The following is a 27,263-nucleotide window of genomic DNA, read 5'->3' on the forward strand; positions in this document are numbered from 1 at the left end:
ATAACTATAGTCTTGTGTTTAGATTTATCAGCAGCTTTGGAAAAACTGCTCCGAACACTGAGGATTTTATAATAGTTTATTCAGTTTATTTGTATTCAAACAATACTTTTCAATTTTTCAGCATTTGGACGTTTCGCGACTGCGGAGACGTTGATATTTTTTCCTTTTCTTTGTCAGCTTTGGGGTTGCATGTTATTCCAGAAGAAATTTCAAAAAATTTAGGCAGTTTGGCGAAATCGCCCCGACTACCTCTACACACTTAAATTATTTTACCGTAATCCATGAATTTCACCGTAATCTCAACAGCTGATCAGTCCGGTAAAATAAAACACCGTAATTCCGTCGAAATTCAACGGATTGCGGTAAAATTTTACCGAAAACTGTAAAAATTACCATACTTCGTTAATTTATTTCACCGAAATTTTCAGCTGTTGGTATTACGTTGAATTTCACGGATTCCAGTAAAATAATTTAAGTCTGTATATTCGTATTCTGCACTGTTCATGCAATAACAAATGTTTATGGACCTTGGTTTTGGACAAACTTTTCCTCCCACCATGAATGACCACGTGGTTTCTGAACGGCCGCTAGTTTTCCTGTAAGTGGGCTTTCCCGATATTCCGGTTGTTTGCGAAACGTATTTATGCATGAAAATACTTCCTCAGATAAATATTCAGCTGTGCAGACCAATATAGCATGTTTTACTTGTTTGTTGTTCTGTAAATAGCAGTGCGCGGAATTAGGGACTTATGAAAAATGACGTGCCCTAATGCCGCGCAATACTTTTTGGGATAAATCTCAATAATTATGCTAATATTTGATAAGATTTCATAGAAGCATCATGAAACACATCTGTAGCAAGTAGTTTCATAGAATATTGCATAAATAACGAAACATTTTCAATATAGAAATCACGTTTGTTTGTGTCCTACAGTCTTAGCACGGACGCTAAGGAAATTGAAAAAATGGCGTCTACTCAGACGGGCCTCCACTGATTATTTTTTTACGCCGCAAAAAATTGTTCTATTTGCTTTTATTTGTGATTCAAACTTATTCTAAATCAAAGTAGCATCAAATGGCGTTAAAAGTTGCTGCAGTATTGATGTGTATTTCCATATGTAAATAATTTTGTATGAAATGCGCGGAATTAGGCAATGCGCTGAATTAGGGCACTTCACGGTAATTGTTTTTCAGAATATCATTATGATGTTGTTACACCATGTTATATGCAACCATATGATACCCACATTTTGAAACGGTCCATTCAAAGCAGAATTCCGTGCGGTAGAACTACGCTACGAATCTTTAGACCCGTATAGTGTTAAATGTGACCGACGTTCTGCATACTTTGTCTCAAATGATTTTAATAAGCTTTATGTATACAATGTGTATGTACGGCCGTTTATTCAAAAATTGGAGATTCCCTCAAAACTGTGTGTGAATACAGACATAAAATGAAACGTATTTCTGTATACTTACAAAGACATTTTTACAAAAATAAAATTCTTCGAATCTGGGTATTATAAAACAAAATGACTTTAAAATTTAAAGAACATTAAAAATCAGTTTATCCTTTAAGCCCAAGCTTGGTATTGGTACATTTAAAAACAGAGTATCCAATGAGCTTTTTGTAAGATTTTTCATAGTAATATTCATAGTAATATGCATGTGCATGTGAGCTATTCAGCTTGACCATGCTGAGGGTCGTGGGTTCGAATCCCGCTGGTCGAGGATCTTTTCGTGAAGGAAATTTTCTCGATTCCCAGGGCATAGAGTATCTTCGTACCTGCCACACGATATACACATGCAAAAATGGTCAATTGACAAAGAAAGCTCTCAGTTATTAACTGTGGAAGTGCTCATAAGAACACTAGCCTGAGAAGCAGGCTTTGTCCCAGTTGGGACGTAACGCCAGAAAGAAGAGAAGAAGAATGGATGTGAAATTCATGAAGAAATTATTTCAGAATGGTAAACGCTAGTGGTGTCCAACCTGCGGTCCGCATGAAAAAGTGGTCATGATCTATAAATACAACCCGTAGCTTCGTAGAATACACAAATAAGCTTCTAATCATTTTGATTTTAAATGAGTATTAAATGTGTTTCAGAAGATGAGCTACAGACGTATATGTCATAAACCTACCTTATGAAATCCATGGGAACCTACAGGAAAACACTAGGACTTTGAAGTATATCGCTAAGAATTCACAGGATCCCGCCTATAATCATCAGGAACTCACCTAGGAATCCGATAGTATTTGACATATGCCCAAGCACTAGGAATTCTGAGGTTATCGCTTAGAGTGTTAAGTTTCCGCTGCGATATTGCTTAAAGTTCTCAATTCTCCGATGGACTCACAATCCCCAAACTCTACTGGAAACCTATTTAGAATCCTCAATATTTACTGATAACTAGACATCCACAGTATCCCACTAGGAATTTACAGAACGCCTTATGAATCTCAGTAAATTACTCGGAATCACTAGGTTTCACACAGTATCCTTAGTATCCAATCGTACATTCTAAGAAACCCACAAAGTTCGATTGGAATCCCCAGTCTCCACTAAGAATCCTTAAGTGTCCATTAAAAAGTCCCAGAATCCCAAAAGGATTCTCCAGGATGCAGTTCGGAAACTCGTAGACCCAGCTTCGGATACCCAGGATCTCGTAAGAAACATTTGGTTTATTGTTTGTCTCGTATCCTTGATTTCAATTATTGATATGGTACGTAGTACACTCCAGCCAGAACACCAATAGTATATAATGTTCGATAGTCTCTCAGAGATTGAACGTTACTTCGAATATTTAACACTGATAGGTAAATGTACACACTCATAACACAAACAAACATTCAATCGCAGTAAGCTAATAGAGACATATCGTTTTACTGACTTCTGTAGTGATCCATCGTATTATTTCGCTCATTTCACGATATTGATTGATTTTGATCATTTTTTTTAGTAATTTAAGTGACAAAATAAGCGACATATCGTATAGGCCCCAACAAGATACCGGTGAGTATCAATTTGTCTGGCTTCTGTCAAAATTATGGATTATATATTGACACTTCTGAAATTTATTTGAATAACGCAATTCATTTTATGAATTACATAAAATTTAAGAAATACGACTTTTTTCTTCATTTGTTTCTACTACTGCAGTATACATTTACAAGCGCAATGCATGTAATTACACAATGGTAAGAACTGTGAGCTGAAGAGATGAGACAAAATTTATGCTTTGTGACGATACAATGCTTGTGCTTTGTTCGAGCGCGTTGTGTCAAAACTTTGAAAAGTGGTTTTTATTAAGTGTATCTTCCGGCAGACTCTAGTGGGCTGGTCACACATTAAAAATGCCCGAGAAAATATTTTGGAACTCTATTTGAGCTAAATTAGATATTAATGACGCCATGAAACATTGTGAATATATGACAATCCTGAAGTAAATTAGCCTGAACGGGAGTCCTAATATTTGCTTCGATTTCGAAGAATATCGGCGAAGATAGTGCTCTGGAATGTGGTCGGCGTGAAAATGGCCTATTATATAAATGTCTGAAGCAAAAGACAAGTTGACATTTAAAAAAATACAATTTTTAATGATGTTCAAAAGTGTTGCCAAAAACGGATCCATTTTGTTGCCAAAATCGGGGGGTGCCGAAAATGGAGCATGCCAAAAACGGAGCATGCTATAAACGGAATCCCAATGTATTATATAAAATAGTTTCATGTCATAATATATCTTTTGTAAATCGTATCAGATTTGGATACGTAAAATATAAAGGCCCAGATAGCTGTAGCGGTTACGCGCAGCTCTTGAGCAAGACCAAGCTGAGGGTTGTGAGTTCGAATCGCATCGGTCGAAAATCTTCACGTAAAGGAAATTTTCTCGACTTCCCAGGGCATAGAGTATCTTCGTACCTGTCCTGCCATACGATATGCATATGCAAAAATGGTTAATCGGCAAAGCAAGGTCTCAGTTAAACTGTGGAAGTGCTTATAAGAACACTAAGCTTACAGGATCTTGCAATATGCTTTGGATGAATGACATGGTACCCCATGACTTAGGAATTATTTCGGAATCACATAGATCACACCACTCATTAATTTTCCGCATCTTAAACTAGAAGAGTTTTTTCAGAAAGTTCTCAAATATTCAACAAAATGCATCCAGAAACGCAGGTACATAGATACCTATGTAGATTTTAGTGTGTTTTCAGCATGTGAAAAGTATGTTTGCTGAATGTAGGTTAAGTATTGTGAGCTAATGAATTACTCAGTACTTACTTGTAAGCCACCGCAATCTGATCGTCGTACGGATTGAGTTTGACCAGCGTGGGCGTATGTTGCGTTCGACAGGACCAACTTTGGGTATCCAGCCGGCCGAACACGGCTCTCCTCTGCTGCTCGCGGCCTTCCTCCCGCACGATGCGATTCCTCAAACATCGAGACTGCCTATCGAGGAATTCCGTCGAGTTCTGATCCTTGGCGGTGAGTTTGCCTTCGTTCAGGAACTTTGATGGCCGTGCGAAGAAACTCACCGACCATTCGATGTAGTTGGTTGTGACGATGGGGGTCACGGTTTGCGGTTGTTGTGCCTGCGAAGATCGAGGCTGGGATTGCACCTGGGGAGTGGGAGCTTGTGGGGGCGGCATAGATTCACAGGATTGCTGCTGCTGCTGTTGGGGTGTGTGGATTGGTGTAGACGTGACCACCGATTGCAGTTGAAGTGTAGAGGAAGATAGTTCCAAGTTATCATTGGGATTTAGCTTCTTTTTGTTGGGAAGCGGCGTATGGTGATTGGATTGATTCAGGTGGCCGTGTAGCGGAGGAGATTCCCCACCCAGATAGTTGACTCTGGTGTTTGGCGAGGGAGGCAAACTTAAGCTTCCTGCGAACTTTTCTGAACTGATTGCCTCCTTAGCTTCCAGGCCTTGTTTTGCGACGTACTCCACAACTTTCTGAGCCATTGCAGCTACCGCAGGGAAAGGATCTTTGGCCAGAACATTCAACCCATTCCATAGCTTTTGGTAGGTTGATCCTACACTGACCGCATTCTTACCACCACTGATGATATTGCTCGAACTGGAAACTCGTTTCATGTTGATGTTCCTCTCTAAACTGTGGTAATGATGGTTTAACATATGATGACCACTTGACGGTTCTTGGAGAAACACAGCAACAAATTGGTTTTCAAAGAATCGCACCATCCACTGCAAGGAAGCGATCAACTCCATTCTCACAAGCGGACTCATATCATTGCAAACGGTGTTAAACAGATGCATTGCCGTTGATCGATCAACGTTGTTAGCATGATCGGATCTTTGTTGAACGGAACTTATAAACGTTCCCAGAGCATAAACCGCCGCAGCCCTGACTTCCGGTATTGGATCGCTCAACAGCGGATACAGTTTCTCGTTCGCGTTATCCCGAACACCAGACCATCTGGCTTGTTCGTAATTTTGCCATAGATGGCCCAAGCAAATTGCCAGCCACTGCCGCAGTACGAAATTCTCATCATTCAGCTGATCCAGACAGATCGACACCAGTTGGCCCTGCAGGGCATGCGCTTGACCCATTGGAAAATTGTGAACTATACTTGCTAGTACGAACGCTGCATACACGCGGTGATTTCCTGAAATAATTGAAATTGTTTTATTTGTCATGAAATTTGTGATTGTTCGAAATTTCTTGGTAAACCATTTCGCGACATATACACAGCCAGGTCTCCTATTAGACACATGGTTGGGGAGCGTTATAGGAGAGGGGGCTTATAGGATTTCATCAATTGGAGGGTGTTGTTGAATATCTCGTATGCGTTGAGAGATAGTAAAGTACTGTCTTCGGCTCAGTTTCAGCACTCAGTACGATCTACCTCTGGGAGTTGAGGATCATCCTTTTAGTTCAGAACTTGGCCGATCGGGGAGCTTTTTCTGACTTGCACTATATGAATCATGAGAGATAAGAATTTTTAACATATGATATCTCTAGATCCTGATGTTTTGGAAGGTTGGTGTCTTCGGAAGAGTTGTTCTGCAGCACATTCTGATACGGAATTACGCCACCAGGCAGCGCTAGTGAGCATGGAATTTTTGTTTCCGGATAGGATAGTAGCCTGATCACTTAGAAAGTTGGTGTGCCGAGAAAAGGCTTTCCTAGAGAGAACAGGCCGCCGGTGTACTGGTGGTGAGAATCAATTGGAAATCTTCGAGCAATCTGCCTTCGGGCAATATCAAGAATGCAACGCGCACGTGCAGAATCACAAAGAGTCTCCTCGAGGTGCAGCATTCAGAGAGTCAAAGTTAGCTCTTAAAAAGGAAATCGAAAGTCGAAAACGGGCATGCTTGGATAGTCTATGCCAGAATGCCAATTCGAGTCCGTGCACAGTGGTTTAAAACCCAAAAAAACGATCATCAGCTATTTCAGTATCAAAGAGTGAAAATATTGCCATACTATATTCGGCAGAGTTACTGCATATGTTAAGCAGCAACTTTTGACATTCACAAATTTTTGATTAATTTACTCATAAGTGATATAAAATTTTTATTTTCTCTGTTTGTCGTTAAAAGCAATTGGTGTCTTCGATAAAGATGTTGGAATTGTTAAACGAATAAAAGTCGTCGAAGACACTTTAACTCTATCTATTAAAACAAAGGATTTATAGCGATTTTCATATAAAAACCACTTCAAAAGTACAGATACTCACTTAACTTTTTTCTCAGCGATTTTTATGGCTTTCAATGTTCTAGGACTATGTATATATTTTCAAAATACAAAACTTTGCTGAACATACCAAGACAATATCTTCATTTTTTCTATGAGTTATAAGCATTTTATTGTGGAAAATTAACCTTTTTTACACTAAAATATCTCGAAAAGTTGCAAAAAGTCGCAAACAAAATTACATGCATTAGAAAGACCAATATCTCTACTATATTTTCCAGGTGGACTCATCCGTGTCTTCGCCACTTTTCTGTCAGTCGAAAAATTGAATATTTTTACTTATGAGTATTGATTATGCGTATCTGAGCACTATTTATAACTAATTATAACTATGCGTAATTAAGATAATATCAATACTGAAATACCAGAAATTTGAAAAAAAAAGTTATCTACTATCTATTAGCACTTTGTTATGACGTGGAACCATCTCCACCGTTTAGTTTCTTTGGAGTAGTTCCACTAACATGCTTTTTCAATTAACAAGTCCGCTTATTTGCCCTCCTACTTTTTAAAAAGGTTACAATTTATACCGCAGCAAGCTTTAAAACGACACAATTAATATCCGTTGATAAGATTTTTGATATTACAAAATTATGTATTTCAGGGCCACTGAACTGTCCTTTAATGCTCAGACGGTCAAAATTTAAAAGACTGCAATAGAAAAATCATCCATGAAAACTTCTCTGACTGAAACTTCTCTGAAATGCTAGAATTTATCTTCTGAATCGTATGTTAAAAATTGTTCGGTAAGAACTACAATTTTAGGGAGATCACTTGAGCGCTCGCATCGGAAATTTTCATCAGACCAGAAATGCGCTTGATTTTACCATGTCTGAAGTCGAAATCAGATTGATGAAATTTATTTCTGTCAAATGTACCAGTTCACTATTAACGTAGTAAATTGTTCTGAAATGGCAGTTTAAGGAATGGGCATAGTCAGCTATAATTGTAATATATGATTTTATTTTTCAGTGAACATATTTAATAAAAAAAAACTATTAAGATGAATAAAATAATAACTTTTCGTTAGAAAACTTCAAACTTAAAGCTTTCAAAAGTAGTTTTTTTCAATTATGCGTAGTTATAAACAGTTATAAATAAATATTAATAGTGCTTAGATACGCATAATCAATACTTATGTACATTTTTTTAACTGGCAGAAAAGTGGCAAAGACACGCGAAGACACGGATGAGTCCACCTGGAAAACATAGTACATATGTTGGTCTTTCTAATGCATGTAATTTTGTTTGCAACTTTTTGCAACTTTTCGAGATATTTTAGTGTAAAAAGGTGAATTTTCCACAATAAAATGCTTATAACTCGTAGAAAAAATGAAGATATTGTCTTGGTATGTTCAGCAATGTATGTATTTTGAAAATATATACATAGTCCTAGAACATTGTAAGCCATGAAAATCGCTGCGAAAAAAGATAAGTGAGTATTTGTACTTTTGAAGTGGTTTTTATATGAAAATCGCTATAAATCCTTTATTTTAATAGATAGAGTTAAAGTGTCTTGGACGACTTTTCTTCGTTTAACAATTCCAACATCTTTGTCGAAGACACCAATTGCTTTTAACGACAAACAGAGAAAATAAAAATTGTATATCACTTATGAGTAAATTAATCAAAAATTTGTGAACGTCAGAAGTTGCTGATTAACATATGTAGTAACTCTGCCGAATATAATATGGCAATATTTTCACTCTTTGATACTGAAAAAGCTGATGATCGTGTTTTTTGGGTTTTAAACCACTGTGCCATGGGGTAACGCTTACAGAATGGTTAAGGCTAAGACCAAAGGTGCCATAGCGCCCAACGCGAAGTCATCAGAGTTGCTGCGATCGATAATCGATGTTCTTTTCCTGCTTCATCCCACAAGGCCATGGCCACCAGCGCCGTATGCGGCAGATGAAGGAGAAGAAGTGGCGAGGGTGACGAACGAAGAGCTCGCAGAAATCGTAAAACCATTCGCGTCAAACAAGGCACCGGGACCCGATGGTATCCCGAATGTTGCCTTAAAAGCAGTGAATGCAGATCCGGACATGTTTAGAACCACGATAAAACGCTGCATAAATCTAGGAATCTTCCCGGATGTATGGAAGCGACAGAAATTGGTGCTACTACCAAAGGCGGGGAAACCACCAGGTGACCCCTCGGCGTATAGACCTATCTGCCTACTAGATACGACGGGCATGTTATTGGAGAGGTTGATCCTCAACAGGCTAGTACCGTATACGGAAGGTACGGACGGCCAACCAGTTTGGATTCAGGAAAGGTAAATCTACTCTGGACGCTATCCAGTAGGTCGTTCAGACAGCCGAGATGGTAATCGATTATAAAAGGAGTACTGGTCAGTGCCAGTGATGAATTTCCCTTTTTATTATTTATTGTCCCACCCCTCGACACATTTTGATGGAAAGTGACAAAAGAAGATTTTAAGATTTGTTCCGGCCTAATTGAAATTGTTTTTAGCACTTTAGTCGTCGCGCTGTTGTATTTTGTACAACACTCGCTTTTCGTTCACAACAGTTCTTGGTGGTGGTTCTGACGGTGGCAAACTGCGCGACGACTGGAAGGTTGATAATTTTATTTTTTCTTCACTAAGTAAATACATTTTGATGATTTTGATATTTCTTTAAGATGCACTCGAAAAAGTATTGATATTTACAGAACAGTTTTTCTATTCGGGCCATTGCGGGGTGAATAGAAACATGAAACATTTTCACAAATCATTGAACTTTTTTCTACAGTAATTGGGTCTCAGCAAAGGAAAACGCGGGCCATATTTGAGACTAATAAAGTTGATTTTTATCCACAAACATGTCGGAGAGTGTTTCTTTTCGCCTCATTTTACGGTATAATGGACATCTGAGGAATATGATTCGATTGATCAGGAGTAGAACATTTCAAAGAAATGAAGATGGACCTTCAGACTCATCCCTAATGTGGATTTGGGCAACCAAAAAAAAAAAACATTCAAACTCAACTTTTACCTGACGTACCTTTCAGGCCAATGATAGTGATAATTATTTTTGTTTCGATAGCATGTGAACCGCCAAATGGTACACCGCGAAGAGGTTTACCACGAAATGCTGCACACACAATTAGTAAACACTCACCTTTGAAACCCGGACACGGGCTGGTGTCCTGCAGCGCGGCGAGGAAATATTTGTGTCCCAGGTCTCGGATCAAGTCGATTTGACAAGTCCCATCCACGGCTAGGATTTTCGCCCAGATAAACACCAGGAACGGTCGCAGCTCTTTCGCCAAACTTTGCAGCAACTTCAACACGTACGGAAAGATGCCGACACTAAGTGCCAGATTCACCTCCTCGGGGCCCAGATCCAGGAAGTGGCCCAACAATTCCAAGGCACGCAATCGATGAACTTGCGACAGGAGCACCTGCAGCACGATCGGTAGCTGTTCCGGTTGATTCCTTTGCTCCGAACTGCCTTCCAACCAGACCTGAAAGGCGGTCAACTGCTCCTCAAAGAATGGCGAATGTTTGAAGCGCTTTCCCTTTTCCAGGATATCTGGCAGCTGGGACAGGGCCAGGTCCAGGGCCAAGTCCCACGCTGACCACATGGGATGGCGGTAGCTTTGAGGCAAAGGAGGACTAGAAATGGGCGTACAGTCGTACGACCGGAGGATTCTTTCCGCGAGCAGAAAATTTCTGAACAAGCTTGCCACGAGCAAATCTTGGCGGAACAGTTTCTGGAACAGCTCTCGAGGTAACGTGTTCCACGCTATCGTGTCGGTGATGGCCGTAAATATCCAATTCAGCTCACCAAGCATCGTTCTCCTGTCGTTGAGCTGTCCTGGTATTCTTTCAATCAAATCCTCCGGTACGTGTGGAACTAATTTTGACGTAGATTGCAGGGTGAACCACTTCAAAGCTATTCGGATCGGGGTCGTTAAGCACGCCGTGAAAAGATCCGCAGGCAGTTGGGGATTCATTGGTAGAATTTGATTGGCCGCACAGGCCGCTAATTGAATACAATTCTTATAGGTAGTCGGACCCACAACCGGAGGCGACGGTGAATTCCTGCTTGCGTCGGCGTCGGATTGACCGGCGGTACTTCCGCTTCGAGCCCGCATCTGCTCCAACTCTCGCTCATGCTGCTCTGCAAAGGTGTTAAAACTATTTACAATTATCCCGGCGTTGGAGCAGTCGTAGACGTATATCGAGGGGGCACCCATCCACGTCTGCAGGTCGTAAATTGACAGAGGGATGTATTGGGTGTACGTTCGGTTGAAGACCCAAATTTCGCCATTAACGGTGGGTCGCGGAACTCCGTGGCCATTGTAGTGAAACAGCACGCGTTCCTCTTTTGAATTTCTGCGCAGAGACGTGCATAGTTTTTTTACGTCCTCAACTGTGGGGTCTGAGGATTGCTTATAACGTGCGCGTGGTTGCCATCTTTCGTATTGTTTCTGGAGGTTGTTGCCTATAAAGATGGAAATATATCTTGAAATTAGTTACTTTTTATTGAGGAACTTTCGGTTTGTAGTTTCATCCTGGGTCGAATCTTTTGTTTGTTTTGGACATAATGGGTACAAAGTACACAAGCTTAGCTATTTTAGAAGAGATATTCAAATGCTTCAAAATATTCTTTAACAGTGCATACTTATCAATTTGTAAACTAATCAAGTAATCATCAAGTTTGTATTGAGCATTCAAAATATGTGATATCCTACCGTGATGCTACCATATTTCGCTCACTGTCATTTTATACATAAACGTCCTCCAAATGCGGTAACATAAAACAATCAAAGCACACATAGCAACGATTATACCGTAAAGTGCCGTAATTCAGCGCAGTTAAGGAATAAAACGATTCAAATTGTTAATTAAAAATTAATATTGCATCAACAAAAAAGCTTTATGGGTGGATCGCTAGCAAATCTATTCAAGTTTATGGGAAAAATATAAACTAGACTGTATTCATAATTTACAATTGCGATTTGTTTGAAATAGTTCACTCGTTGAAATTGCCTAATTCCGCGCATTTTTTAAACGCTTTTCCATATTCCGCGCACTCATGAAACAATCAAATTAACATTAATTTTGATAAGGGGCTGCATCCATTAGTTACGTAACACTTAAAATTGAAAATTTTCAACCCCCTCCCCTTCCGTAACACTTTTTGTATGAGAAAACGTAGAGTTTTGTATGAACCGTAACTTTTTAGTCTACGTTCCATTTTTTTTATTAACTTTTTGTCTATCACATGAAATAAAGATAACCAAAACCGCGGCATTGGTACGTGTGAATTTCGTCTAGGGGAAAGTGGGGCAATTTGGCCATCTTAAGAAAAGTCGTAATTGAAATTTTTAGATCAATACACTAGATACGCATGATTTCCGTCGTCTTAAAAAAAAACACGAATGAATTTTTCGTCGATTCTTCTGTCGATGGGGTGATATGAGCACCCTATTTTATGTTGTGAAATTATCCCATAGAATCTAACAATTTAATTATTTTATTCACTGAACTGGAAAGTTCAGATCGTAAAGTTTCCGTGAATCATTTCCCGAGAGTGTGTCGTAATTTGTGGGGTCTTCTACATATTACGACCTGTTGAACATGTGAACGATATGTTGTTTTTACAATAATTCTATATGGATTGTATGATATAAGGACTGTTCATTTTATAAAGTGGATACCTTGTGCATACTGTATCTTTCTTATTAACCAATGAAATTTCAATCGGTTTTTTGCACATCGTTCGACTAGTATTGTACAATGTTGTGATAATAAAAATTCTCCAAAATAATTAAATTTTACACGAATATGGAACAACGATTAGATCGGTCGATTTTTTTAGGTTATCAAAATCAATGATTGTAAGAAATTGGCTGGAAAATTCGATAATTTATATTTTCTATTTTCAAAAAAGGCTTGTTCTTCGAAAGCATCATCAATCAGAAGCCTGATGGAAATAATCAAGTTATTTTTGGAGCAACAATTTTACAGATATAATTAAATCAATTTTCCCGTATATTTTTAAAGAAATTTTTTTTAAATTAGTTGGGAATTGATATGAGTAGAATTTGTTGTGTAAAAGTACGTCCTGACGGAAGTCCTAATATAGTATTAATATGAAAAATAACTTACGCCTTCATAGAGTTACTTAGTAAGTCCCCACGTCACATTCAAAGCACAACAGAAACACAATTGTTTTATTCTTAGAAGACCTATCAAAGTACATTGACTATCATCAAAATTGGCAACACTGCTGTAATAAAATCGATTTTATTTTCCACATATTATTTTCATAATATGTTATTCTGAGATTACCAATTGAAAAATTCGGAGAAAACTGTTTACAATTTGCTGTAGATCGATAAATATGCGTACATAATTTTAAAAGTATGAGACTTTTTAGTAAAACTACCATAAACAGTAAAATTTATACTTAAGACTGTAGTTTAATCTCACGATTTAGCTTTCGTTTATACTGATATAGTTTCTTTAGTAATCCAAACTAGTTTTGAACACGCTTTTTACTTTTCTCTTTTGCTGGGAGTGAAAGGATGGTGTATCAGCAAATTTGGCCATAAATGGGTAAATCACTAAAGTTACCTAATGTCATAGAATGGTGGAATATAATTGATATTTTTAAAGCTTTACCTTTAGTAGAATAGTAAAGGATACAAACATACAATTCGTTCATAAAAATAAGGATTTTTGTTTTGCGAAAAATAATGTTAAACTTTGACGGACAGTTTTTTTTAAGAGTTTTTGGAAAAACTATTTAGCTCTTCAACCAAAAGCATTTTCAAAGATTTTATATTTTCATAGCATTTTAGAATAATAGGTCAACGATACACAGAAAACCGATTACGATTTTATCAATAAAGAAAAAAGATATAGCATAAACAAAGTGTCCACTTTATAAAATGAACAGTCCTTAAATAAGAATCATAAACAAGTATACATTGCCAATGTTATGTGTGGTTCATTATGCTAAGTAAATTTTGTGCGCACAGATGTACACACTTAATTCAGAATGCCGAATCTCGGCTAATTTCAACCGAGATCCGCACAGCCGAGCTCGTGAAAAAAATCTAAGTGTGTATAGACTATTTTGTTGGGGCTGTGCATAAGCCACGTGGTATTTTTCCCTGTAAGGAACCGTCCATAAATGACGTAGCATTTTAGGGGGGAGGGAGGAGTCTACGATTCTGCTACGAACCATGTATTAAGTATGGGAAAATAAGCTACGAAGGGGGAAGGGGTGTCAAAAATTGGTCAAAAGATGCTACGTCATTTATGGACGCTGCCTAAGTGGGCTTTCCCGATGTTCCGCTTGTACATGAAACGTATGTATGCATAAAGTTACTTTTCAGAGAAATAGACAGATGTGAAGACGACATGTTTACTTGTCTGTTGTTGTCTGTTGTTATGCGAAGAACAGTGCGCGGAATTCAGTGCGCATCGTACCTTCGTGCTGTGCGTACACGAATTCTCTCTGCTCTTGGAAGTTTTCTTATAAACTACCTAAAGCAATAAAACAGTACTTTTCAGTGCTACAAAAACAGTACTTTTCAGTGCTAACATTAAAAACGGTACTTTTCAGTGCTACTAAAACAGTACTTTTCAGTACTATTTTTTCTACTATTGATCCCTTTACGATCCTTGTTTGGACCCGTGCCTTCGATTTTTCGTTGGACCCGTTGGCGAAAGCTAGCGGTGGTAATCCTTCTTGGACACCGTCTTGGGAAAAAACCTTTCGAAGGTCACGTCTTCTTTCGTTTATTAATTAAACATGGTATCAACAACTAACAAAAGGAAGGGTGAATCTCTGAATTCACTACTTCCTTCCAAAAAAGTGGGTTTTAAAACTGTCACTACACGTGGCAAGAATGGAAGAAAGGACGTTTCCCCGGAATGCGAACTTTCTTCCAAGGGTGAAATGAATAATTGTATCGAAATGAGCAATCAGTTCGATGCTCTAGACAAATTTTCCGAACACCAAATCGAAGCAGCCTCTAGCCCAGGCTCTTTGATTCAAGTGAGGAAGCAAAGAGTGCCGCCTATCGTGGTCAGTTGTTCCGAATTTGCGGGATTTAGGCAGGAGATCTTGAACTCCATTAGGGGAATCAAGGTTTCCTTCCAAATCGCAAAGAAAGGAGACTGTCGCGTTTTGCCGGAAACTCTTAAAGATCGTGAGCTTCTTCTCAAACATCTTGAAGAGAAGAAGCACAAATTTTTTACTTATGACGACAAAACTGAACGTTTGTTCAAAGTTGTCTTGAAAGGTCTCTCAAGTGACTATAAATCACCTGAAGAGATCAAAAATGGAATAAATGATTTACTTGGATTTTCCCCAGTCCAAGTAATCATTATGAAAAAGAGAACCCAATCTGGCATTGTTCGGAAAGGGCTTTCTCAAGAATTTTATTTAGTTCACTTTAACAAAAAAGAACTAAATAATATTAAAGCTTTAGAAAAAGCAAAACTTTTGTTTGATGTCCGTGTGACATGGGAACATTTCCAGAAACCTGGAGGAAATTACCAGAACCCCACTCAGTGCCGTCGGTGCCAAAAGTGGGGTCATGGTACAAAAAATTGTCGCATGGATGCTAAATGCATGATTTGCGGAGGTTCTTCTCACGACAAAGACGTCTGTCCAGTGAAGGAAGATACCACCAAATTCATATGTTGTAATTGCGGGGCTAACCATAAGTCCAATTTTTGGAATTGTCCTTCACGCAAAAAGGTCATTGAGGCTCGTGCCAGGCAGATGAAAGATAATATCCGTTACGATAACGGTCGTTTCCGGAATTTGCCTGGTAGAGTATCGAACAATGCTCATTTTTCAGTTAACGATCGCTTGATCATGAATCATACCCATCAGGAAGATCATAATCATGCTCATTCACAAACTAATTTTATTCCGTCGGGTAGCCGTTCGAATCTTTCTATTTCGAATGTATCTACCCACGGTAAATCCTTTGCCGATATCGTAGCAGGAAATTCGAACTCCTCCCCTGTTCGATCCATGGGTACCCATTCTACTTGTTTCAAATCAAATGGAAAAAACCCTACCGCCACAGGTAACTCCGTTTCTTCGTCTGCCGGAAATTCCAATGGGAAATCACATGACATGTCTGCCTCTGATTTTAATTTTCTAACTGAACAATTGAATCTAATGATTGATGCAATGTTCAAAGCCACCACTATGACTGAAGCAGTCCAAGTAGGTGTAAAATTTACAAATCAAATTGTTATTGGATTACGTTTTTCTAATGGATCCAAATAATAATTTAAATATTTTAAATTGGAATGCTCGTTCTCTGAATGGTAAAGAGGACGAGCTGTTTAATTTTCTTACGGTTAATAACGTGCATATAGCAGTTATTACCGAAACGTATTTAAAACCTGGATCTAAACTCAAAAGAGATCCTAACTTTTTTGTTTATCGTAATGATCGACTTGATGGGGCATGTGGGGGAGTTGCAATCATCATTCATAGGCGTATAAAACATCAACTGTTTTCTTCATTTGAAACTAAAGTTTTTGAAACTTTAGGTGTTTCTGTTGAAACACAACTTGGTAAATATACTTTCATAGCTGCCTATTTGCCTTTTCAATGCTCTGGGCAGCAAGTTAATTTGCTCCAAACTGACTTGCGTAAATTGACTCGCAATAAGTCAAAATTTTTTGTCATTGGTGACTTTAATGCCAAACATCGGTCATGGAATAATTCTCAAAGTAATTCCAACGGCAGAATTTTATTTGATGAGTGCTCTTCAGGATATTTCTCAATTCAATACCCTGATAGCCCCACATGTTTTTCCTCTTCTAGAAATCCATCTACGATTGATTTGGTCTTAACCGACTCTAGTCATCTTTGTAGCCAAATGATTACTCATGCTGATTTTGATTCTGATCATGTCCCTGTTACATTTCAAATATCCCAAGAAGCGATCCTCAATCCTATCAGCTCCACTTTCAATTATTTACGAGCCGACTGGAATATATATAAAACGTATGTTGACTCCAATCTTGATGTTAACATTTCTTTAGAAACTAAACTTGATATTGACAATGCTCTTGAAACTTTAACAAATTCCATTGTTGAAGCCCGGAGCATTGCAATTCCAAAATGTGAAGTAAAATTTGAATCCGTGATTATAGACGATGATCTTAAACTCTTGATCCGTCTTAAAAACGTGAGGAGAAGGCAATTTCAACGCACTCGCGATCCTGCTATGAAAATTATATGGCAGGATTTGCAGAAAGAAATCAAGAAACGTTTTGCTCAATTAAGAAACAAAAATTTTGAAAATAAAATTTCTCAATTGGACCCTGGCTCTAAGCCCTTTTGGAAATTATCGAAAATCTTGAAAAAACCTCAGAAGCCAATACCGGCATTGGAAGAGGAAAACAAATTATTACTAACTAATTGCGAAAAAGCTCAAAAACTTGCTATGCAGTTTGAAAGTGCGCACAATTTTAATTTAGGACTTACTAGTCCAATTGAAAATGAAGTTACTCAGGAGTTCGAAAATATTCTCAATCAAGAGAACGTTTTCGAAAATGCCTGGGAGACTGATTTGGAAGAAGTGAGAACTATTATTAAAAAATTCAAAAACATGAAAGCTCCTGGCGATGATGGAATTTTCTACATCCTCATCAAGAAACTTCCAGAAAGTAGCTTATCATTTTTAGTTGATATATTTAACAAATGTTTTCAATTAGCATATTTTCCTGACAAATGGAAAAATGCTAAGGTTGTTCCAATTTTAAAACCAGACAAAAATCCTGCAGAAGCTTCTAGCTATCGTCCAATCAGTTTGCTTTCCTCCATCAGTAAACTTTTTGAAAAGGTTATTTTGAACAGAATGATGGCCCACATCAACGAAAATTCAATTTTTGCCAATGAACAGTTCGGATTCCGCCATGGACATTCGACCACTCATCAACTTTTACGTGTAACAAATTTGATCCGTTCCAACAAATCTGAAGGCTATTCTACTGGTCTTGCTCTTCTAGACATAGAAAAAGCATTCGACAGTGTTTGGCATGAAGGTTTGATTGTAAAATTAAAAAACTTTAATTTTCCAACATACATTGTTAGAATAATTCAAAGTTATCTGTCAAATCGTACACTTCAGGTTAATTATCAGAACTCCAGATCTGAAAGACTTCCTGTAAGAGCTGGTGTTCCTCAAGGCAGCATTTTGGGACCAATATTATACAATATTTTCACATCTGACTTACCTGAGTTACCTCAGGGATGTCAAAAATCTTTATTTGCGGATGACACAGGCCTCTCCGCCAAAGGACGAAGCCTGCGTGTCATCTGTAGTCGATTGCAAAAAAGTTTGGATATTTTTTCTTCATACTTGCAAAAATGGAAGATTTCTCCTAATGCTTCCAAAACTCAACTAATAATATTCCCACATAAACCAAAAGCTCTTTATTTGAAACCTTCAAGTAGACATGTTGTCACGATGAGAGGGGTTCCAATAAATTGGTCAGATGAAGTTAAGTATCTAGGGCTCATGCTAGATAAGAATTTAACTTTCAAAAATCACATTGAGGGCATTCAAGCCAAATGTAATAAACATGTAAAATGTCTCTATCCCCTTATTAATAGAAAATCAAAACTTTGTTTTAAGAACAAGCTGTTGATATTCAAACAAATTTTCAGGCCAGCCATGTTGTATGCTGTACCAATATGGACTAGCTGTTGTAATACCAGGAAGAAAGCTCTGCAGAGAATTCAAAATAAAATTTTGAAAATGATTCTGAGGCTTCCTCCCTGGTATAGTACCAATGAGTTACATAGAATATCCAATGTTGAAACATTGGAACAAATGTCAAATACAATCATTAATAATTTCAGGCAAAAATCGTTACAATCTTCTATTGCCACGATTAATGCGTTATATGTTTAGGTTAAGTTAGGTTAAGTATATTAAAAACGTTTTTTTTTCTCTTATAAGCAGGTGAAATCAACTCACCTGTAAAAAAACTGAACTGCTACGGCAAATGAAATGTAATATGTTGTTAACAAAATGTTAATTAAATCTTAAATTTGTTTTACCAAATTAGGATGATAGTGTTGTCAAATAACACAGAACACCTAGATATAAGAAATGAATGTAATGTTTGGAATGATACTAATAAAGAAATTAAAAAAAAAAAAAAAAAAAAAAAAAAAAAAAAAAAAAAAAAAAAAAAAAAAAAAAAAAAAAAAAAAAAAAAAAAAAAAAAAAAAAAAAAGTGCGCGGAATTAGGGCAACATGAAAAAATACGTGTCCTTATTCCGCGCAATACTTTTTTGAATAAAACTCAATAATTATGCTAATATTTGATAAGATTTCATAGAAGCACCATGAAACATACCTGTAGTAAGTAGTTCCATGGAATATTGCATAAAAAATAAAACATTTTTAATAAAGAAATCGCGTTTGTTGTTGTCCTACAGTCTTAGCGCGGACGCTAAGAAAATTAGAAAAATAACGTCTACTCCGACGGGCCTTCACTGATTATTTTTTATGCCGCGAAAAAAATGCCTTATTTGCTTTTATTTGTGATTCAAACTTATTCTTAAGGTACCGCGGGGCAAGTGAGAATACGGGGTAAGTGGGGCGTTTCGTCATAGCTCAACTAGGAAAAGTTTTTCATGGGGGTATTCTTCTAGAAAGTTGAAGATACAATGACAAGGAATGTATTTAGTACTAAACATATTGTTATTTTTATTACCATATGGTTCATGTAACAGTTGTCAGTTTAGCGCCATTTTCAACTTGCATGACAAATTGTGACACGTTCCACGTCTTGCATTGACTCGCAAAAAATAAATGTGTTTTAAATCGAATTTCCATCAGTATGCTATAATTTTGAGTATTATTACAAGATGCTAACGATAAACCAGTATTTTGTTTTCATTTCATATGAAATTTTCGATGGTCTATTTTACCCCAGAATATATTTGTACCTGGAGTAAGTGGGACCTATCAAAACAAAAACCAGAATCAAAACTTTTCGTACACGTTTCATACATTCTCCTAGAGAGTAGCACTAAAACATTCAAACAAATGATTTTTATCAAAAAAGATCAACCTCAAATTACGTAATTGCATAGGAGGGAGAAGAAAAGTGTTATTATTCTTTATTTTTAAATTTATTTTTTATTTTTGAAATACGACTTCAAAATTGAACAAACACACAGCTGAAATTTGAAATGCATCATGAGAACGATTACTTTTCTATTTTATTTGAACTTTATTTGTTATTTCTACCAAATTAAGTAGAGATGGAAAACAATTCCACCCCATAAGGTGGTTTTCTGCCATGCATATAAATAATAACAAAACATATTTATAATTTCGTCAATTATTGATTGTTTATGTTCTACATTTTAATTAACAACTTATAAATGAGATATTTTGAACATGTTTAATACCTCTTTACGCTTTTATTGAGGAATTTTCAGTTAATATTAAATGTGAGGTGACATACTATTAAATAAAGGGTTTCTTCCAAAAACGTAACGTATTTTATGGTTGATCCCTTATGTACATCAAATATGTACTTAAAATTAAAAATCTATGAATTATCAATCCTATTATTGTAATGGTTGACTTACTGATGTGGATTGACGCATGAAACTGGATGTTTCCCACTTGCCCCGCTTAGCGAGGCAAGTGGGACCATTGGCTCATTCTAAAACTTTCTTCCAAGGTTTTCACAATTACGAAATTATTCGATTAGTTTCATGCACACACCAGCAAATATGTTGCCAAAACGTGATTGTGTTGTTGGATTTGAAAAATATTGACATTTGAAAATTTGATTGAACAATTTGTTTGAACTATCGTTTTTTTCGTTCCCACTTGCCCCGCGGTACCTTAATCAAAGTAGCCTCGAATAGCATTAAAAGTTGCTGAAATATTAATGTGTATTTCCATATATAAATAATTTTGTATGAAATGCGCGGAATTAGGCACTGCGCTGAATTAGGACACTTTACGGTATAAATCGCCTCCTCCCTAGCAAGAAAAATCTTTTTTTGACACCGCATTTCTTGTAAAAAATCTTACCGCATTTGGTGTTCTCGCATTTGATATTTGCATTTCAAACGCACACAGCAATACTAGATTAAGTAACTGCATGTTATGTAACCATGACTGGAGCAGTATTATTCAAAATACTGTAAGGACGCCATTCACCGCTCATGCCCCATTCACCGCTCACAATATCCCAATCTTAGTCATATCATCGGAAAATTGTATATAATTGAAATAAAATTTAGCCGAATAAGTTGCAACATGTAAAAACATTAAATTGACAAAAAAAAATCCCAGTGTGTTCATCACCTTGTTTTCAAAAAAAAAATATTTCTTGCGGTGCACCGCAACGATTGTCACTGTTTTGTTATTGTTATTATGGCCGATCAAAAGTGGCCTCCGTGAATTTAAGCTAAAATAAGCATTGCTTCGTCGATTTGGTCTTAAAGTTTCCATCAACGATCATAATCTAGGTACGTACTGTTCATTTGAAGTGTTTTTATCTGGATAAATCAAATATTTTATACGGATAAAGCGCTAATTAGTATGAGCGGCAAATGGTGGCCCTTGGCACCAGATGTCTCCAATCACCGCTCGTTAATCTTTGTTTTTTCTTTATCTCTTTTTAGAATGGCTTCGATTCGAAAAAGAAAAGCATACACTCCGAAAAAGATTTGCAAAATGCCTTGATGGTTGCTCGACGCGGGATATCCATCCGTCAAGCGGCGATACAGCATGGAATACCCGCTGGAACGCTTCGAGACAAACTACGAGAGAAATATTCAGTTGGTTCCAAGCCAGGCAAAGAGTCCGTGTTGACAGAACACGAAGAATCTAAAATTGTCAATAGGGTTACTTCTCTCGCCCGAGCGGGATTTCCCGTTACTATGAAGCAGCTTCGAATAAGCTAGGACAATTCGTAAGGCAGACAAAAAAGTGCACCCCATTCAACAACGGTATACCGGGGAAAAAATGGGTTCGCCTTTTTTTGAAGCGGCATCCAGAAATATCACTCCGAAAACCCAGTGTCCTAGCACGGTACAGAGCAACAATCACAAAGGAGCAAATCAAAGCATGGTTTGGTGAAGTGCAAGAAGATCTAGTTTACCTTCTGGATTGTCCAAACAGAATGTTTAATCTCGACGAAACATCTTGCGAGCTGGTTGTCAGGAAAAGGAAGTGTTTGGCGATGAAGCAGTCTAAGCATGTAAAAAGCAAATAAATGTTCAAATCTGCATATCACGACCTTTGTTGCAAAGCCTTTCTTTCATAAAGAGTATATTTTAAATAAAAATCATTTTTTCCATTTATTATATTTTTTAAAGAAACAAATTAACAAATGAGCGGTAAATGGGTCACACATGAGCGGTGAATGGGTCCCTATATTCTGGATGAGCGGTGATAGGACCCGTAAGTGGGTATTACTTTTTTATTTTTTTCTTAGGGATTCGCATATTTTTAAGCCAGATAAATATTTTTACCATAAAACCAATACAATTATCTAGCTTTTAGCGCAAATCGGGTTACAATATCTTTAAACATAAATTTGTTATATGAAGAATTGCTTGGAAATGATCTTAAATGAGCGGTGGATGGCGTCCTTACGGTACTGGTCAACAAACATTTATTTCGCGAAACCAGTTCAAAATGACCGTGAGCGAAATTAGGAGCGCGCGCGAAATATGGGTACTTTACGGTAGCATATTTTCTGTATATTTGAAAAAAAAAAAATCGTCAAGAGAATCAGAAGTTATAGTGGTTCGTATATTTACCATAATTTCCATGAGGTATTAATAATTATAATAATTTAGACCTCATTTATATGGCATTGTTATATTGATGGACATTACATTCAAATGAAAATGCATGCAGGATTGACACTCGACTTCATACGGAGCATACAGTAAAATCTTCAACAATGAATACACTCACCTATTAACTCCATCGCCTTCTGTGGCGACACTGACGAAGGATCGATCCAGCATTCCAGCCTGGAACAGGGCTGTATCTTCACCACATCCGGCGGGTCAACACCCACATTGAGACAAAGAACGAGCGCCACACTGACGGTCTTCATGCGTTCCTTGACGCGCCAGCTTTGTGTCGTACAATTTATCCCCTCGATTTTGCTCAAATGACGAGCACAGGTGAAACTGATCGGCAACTTGGAATCATCCTCCTCTTCGACGATGTTGTCGGTGCTCTTATCGGTCGTTTCTATCATGTTGCACATTACCTAATAGCAACTAGCACGGTGGTCAGAACAGGTCCCTGGAAAGTAATGCAGGTCACATTAATGGTTTATTATTTCACTGCTACTGTTCACTAGAGTGATGCAAATTTTGAAATTCTGGTACCCCTATGCTTAAACGATTTTTATTATGGTAAATAGCATCCTCCCAAAGTTTGAAATGATTCGGAAAAAATTTGACTGTGCACATTTGAAGTTTATATGAAGATTACTATGGAAAACGCCAACCTTTTGCGTTCAGCCCTCTATCTCTTGGAATTACATTCTCTTCTAATGTAAAATTCTTTCAGCTACAACTTTGCCCGAAACCGCATTGGAAGTCAGAATAAATTGTTATTCATCATCATAAAGTTGATTTGCGTGCATTATGCTTCATCAACTGTTCGGCAGGCAACAGTGGTGCTCCTGGCAGGAAGAATAGATCAAAGTAATCCAGGCTACTATGTTCTACAGCAGAAGAGCAGTGTTGCTCTGAAAGTAATTGATTGATCATCTTAGCATAGTTTAGACTTTGAAATCAACAATAATAAATTATCCTTACGTCCTATCAAATGTGGTCAAAGTTTTAGCTGGGAAGATTTCACATGAGAAGAGTTTGTTCACTTTTCAATAGATTATTATGAGGAACAGTTAGAGGACTGAACGCAAGAGGTTTGTTTTTTCCATATAAACTTCAAATGACGTGTACACAATCAAATTTATTCCAATATTTTAGAAAACCACGTTTGAAAATTAGAACTGACTGTTACTTTTAGCTAGGAGGTCTTGAGGTTTTTCAGTGAGGTGAATATCGTTATGATATGATGTCAAATCTGATACCCTTAAATTTCTTTTTGAATGGGTTAAAATCATTAATGGATATATTTTTAAAAATGCAATGAAAATGTTCAAAAATATTTGTTTTGTTCACGTTTTTTGCATGGTGTTCATTTTACCCCCAACAGCTGTTTATTTTACCCACATAGTGCAAGTAAAATGAACATGTCCATCGTTTTTTGCTAGCGATAAAAATATATGTAAATTTAGCATTTTTAGTCTGAATTCGTTTCGCTACTATAGATAACATCCCTATTTTTGATGTTGTGTGACAGAACTACACACATTCCTCGTTTTTCTATCAGAAACATGATGATATGTTAAGGTGTTAAGCCTGCTTGTTGCCTGAATGGATAAATCATCAATACTACATTACTTCCTCACATTACTCCTTCTTTCTACTCTTTTTTATTGAGATTCAGAGTTAAATTTTCCTTTTTCAAAGGTTTCATAATGTTTAGCATTATTGATTCCGAATTCCGTATTCCGTAAATTCGTATATTATACGAAGTCGTTTCAAATCTTTCAATTTTAAAGTTCATTCAACTCACAGTTTGTCTTCTAATGTGCCATTATCACTTTGCTAATGCATATTCCCATAACTCAAATCATCACCGAGGGCGAAAAGAAACTATTAGAAAGGGTATGACAGTCAGTGATAACTTAAATATTAGATTCATAGTGAACTTTCCTGTATGACATAGTTTTGAAAGGCTTTTCATGGATAATGTTGAAGAATAAGATTTGGAAGAAAAATTGACGGTATTTTACGAAAAGTAGTGAAAAAGGATATGCTTCACAGAAAGTGTTGCCATTTGGCCATAGATTACGAAGTTTTACATCGTTGCTTTCTAGGAAGTATAATTTTACAATTTTTATATATTATATATTTTTCATTATATATTATAATGACTAGACTCAGGAAACAATGTAGCAGGAGTTGGAACAGACGCCGTTCAGCTGGATCAGAGCCATTTAAGTCGGCTCGTAAGGCTTACAAGAAGGCTCTTCGTTCTGCTGAACGATCCGGCTGGAAAAACCTTTGTACAAATGTTTCTAGTTTAAGTGAGAACAAAAAAGAAGGGACAAAAGGTCGAACATGTATTTTCAAAGAAGGAAAAATTTGCCACCAAGCAAATCATTTTCGACCTTTTGTCCTTTCGACCTTTTGTCCCTTCGACCTTTTGTCAATAAACCTTGAGTGAAGCTAGTCGGCTGAACAAAATCCTTGCAAAATTCAAGGATTTCCAAGTGAACGAAATTCGCTTACCTAATGGTGACTTTACTTCTTCTGATTGAGAAGTTTTAGAATGTTTATTCAATACACACTTCCCCGGATGTGTGGACATAGCATCTACGGATGAACCAAATGTCTTTTCATGTAGTTACGAGACTCTGGCCTCGGCTCGCAGTATCGTAACTACTGAATCGATTCAATGGACACTTAACAGCTTTGCTCTTTTAAAATCTCCAGGAGCGGATGGGATTTATTCTGTTCTGCTCCAAAAGGGATTAGAGTCAGACATTTTGTGACCTGCCCTCTGGCTTGATTGTTGCGGCGAGTATCCATTGCTCTCGTGGATTGAGCCTCTGATGGTGCTCATGGCCCGCCAATCAATACAGAAGTTTTGGCCATGAATATCTTGTCAAATCACCACACAACAACACTAACAACAGAACAACTTCGACGGATCAATCGTTGCCAAGAGTCGATTGGTCGCGCCGCATGCCTCATGGATGCTCGGCTGGGCGCAAGCTGCTAAAGTTGAAAACTAATCAATAATTATAAATTCCACCCGACATCACCGAACCATTCTCACACCAATATCCAGTCATAGAACTGTCCTTAGCTTAGCTTAGCTTAGCTTAGACTGACTACACATATCAATGGTTGCTATTCCGTGATTGACCGAAGTCAGTGAAAATGCACAAAGAATCAACTAGAAGTTCGGCTGGAATTGGCCATAATCTTCTTCAGTGTGCATAATTCAGTGCCTCTATTTATACAGGGTCAATAACGGCGCCGGCCACGTCCTTGCAGTCAGGTGGGATTGGGGGAAGGAATGTTAGTATGTAACCTTTGCTATTTGGAGACCGTGTTTGCCTCTGCATCTCCACAAAGGTTACTGGGAGGGATGTTTGTTAATGGGAAGGATCGTTGGGTCACAGGATTCACTTTGATAAGCGATTAGACCATAATAAATAATTTTTTGTGAGATATAAACATGCTTATATGTAAATATAATATTTTCATTTGATATGAACAATATCTATGTAGAGAAAAATTATGCCGACACTTGAGGTGACGAACCTTTCAAAGTTTGTTGAATAAAGTGAACCTTTCGGAAGTCTACACTTGAAGTGTCGAGCCATTCAAAGTTTTATTTTTGATTACAAAAATAAAGGTAAAAAGAAGAAGGTGTATTGAATAAAAAAAATTTAGACATAAATAATTTATGAATCAGAGTTTATGTCGACACTCACAGTGACGAACCATTCATATTTTTTTGAAACATCATATTTACATCTCACCGTTGTAACGATTAACGGTTCAGTCATACATATTTTATAGAATAGGAACAGTAGCATGAAATGAGCTCACCAATTGATCCGTCATCATTGAGCAGCAACAATCCACTTTCAGCTTCAGTCGTTTGCTCGGCTATATAAAAGCACTCAGAGAAAATAGGCGCGCGACCCGTGATGGAAAACAACTGACGACTACTCGGGCTTTCTTGAAGCACTGCCCAGGATCAAGCGTCAATGTTGGAAGATCATAAAGAACTAATCGAAAGCGGCACTTTTTCGCTTTACTCGATCGACGCGCGACGTGTTTGATCCTGCCCTCATCGCCGGCCCGCGCAGGGGCAAGCGTCAAGGTCGGAAGATCAAAAACAACTAAGCGATCGCGGTTTTTTTTTTTCACTTTTACTTGACCGACGCGCGACATGTTTGATCCTGCCCTCATCGCCGGCCCCCGCAGGAGCAAGCGTCAAGGTCGGAAGATCAAACACAACTAAGCAATCGCAGTTTTTTTTTTCACTTTTACTTGACCGACGCGCGACATGTTTGATCCTGCCTCCATCGCCGGCCCCCGCAGGAGCAAGCGTCAAGGTCGAAGGATCAAACACAACTAACGGATCACGCCACTTTTTCACTTTTACTTGACCGACGCGCGACATGTTTGATCCTGCCCTCATCGCCGGCCCCCGCAGGAGCAAGCGTCAAGGTCGGAAGATCAAACACAACTGAGCGATCGCGGTTTTTTTTTCACTTTCACTCGACCGATGCGCGACATGTTTGATCCTGCCCTCATCGCCGGCCCCCGCAGGAGCTAGCGTCAAGGTCGAAAGATCAAACACAACTGAGCGATCGCGGTTTTTTTTTCACTTTTACTTGACCGACGCGCGACATGTTTGATCCTGCCCTCATCGCCGGCCCC

At 37.7% G+C, this 27,263-nt stretch overlaps 1 protein-coding gene across 2 annotated transcripts in view; it reads right to left on the reverse strand.

Moving 5' to 3' along the window:
• Nucleotides 1-27,263, reverse strand: part of LOC5569506 (regulatory-associated protein of mTOR) — a 44,193-nt gene that overhangs the window by 12,327 nt on the left and 4,603 nt on the right. For both annotated transcript variants that reach the window (XM_001658541.2, XM_021844791.1), the window contains exons 2-4: nucleotides 22,687-23,025; nucleotides 9,843-11,171; nucleotides 4,285-5,632 (exon numbers count right to left, since the gene is read on the reverse strand). In XM_001658541.2, coding sequence (XP_001658591.1) covers nucleotides 4,285-5,632; nucleotides 9,843-11,171; nucleotides 22,687-22,987 — 2,978 coding nt within the window. In that variant the 5' untranslated portion in view covers nucleotides 22,988-23,025. The remainder of the gene's footprint in view (nucleotides 1-4,284; nucleotides 5,633-9,842; nucleotides 11,172-22,686; nucleotides 23,026-27,263) is intronic.

Source organism: Aedes aegypti, chromosome 2 (genome assembly GCF_002204515.2).
Source record: "Aedes aegypti strain LVP_AGWG chromosome 2, AaegL5.0 Primary Assembly, whole genome shotgun sequence".
NCBI lineage: Eukaryota > Metazoa > Arthropoda > Insecta > Diptera > Culicidae > Aedes > Aedes aegypti.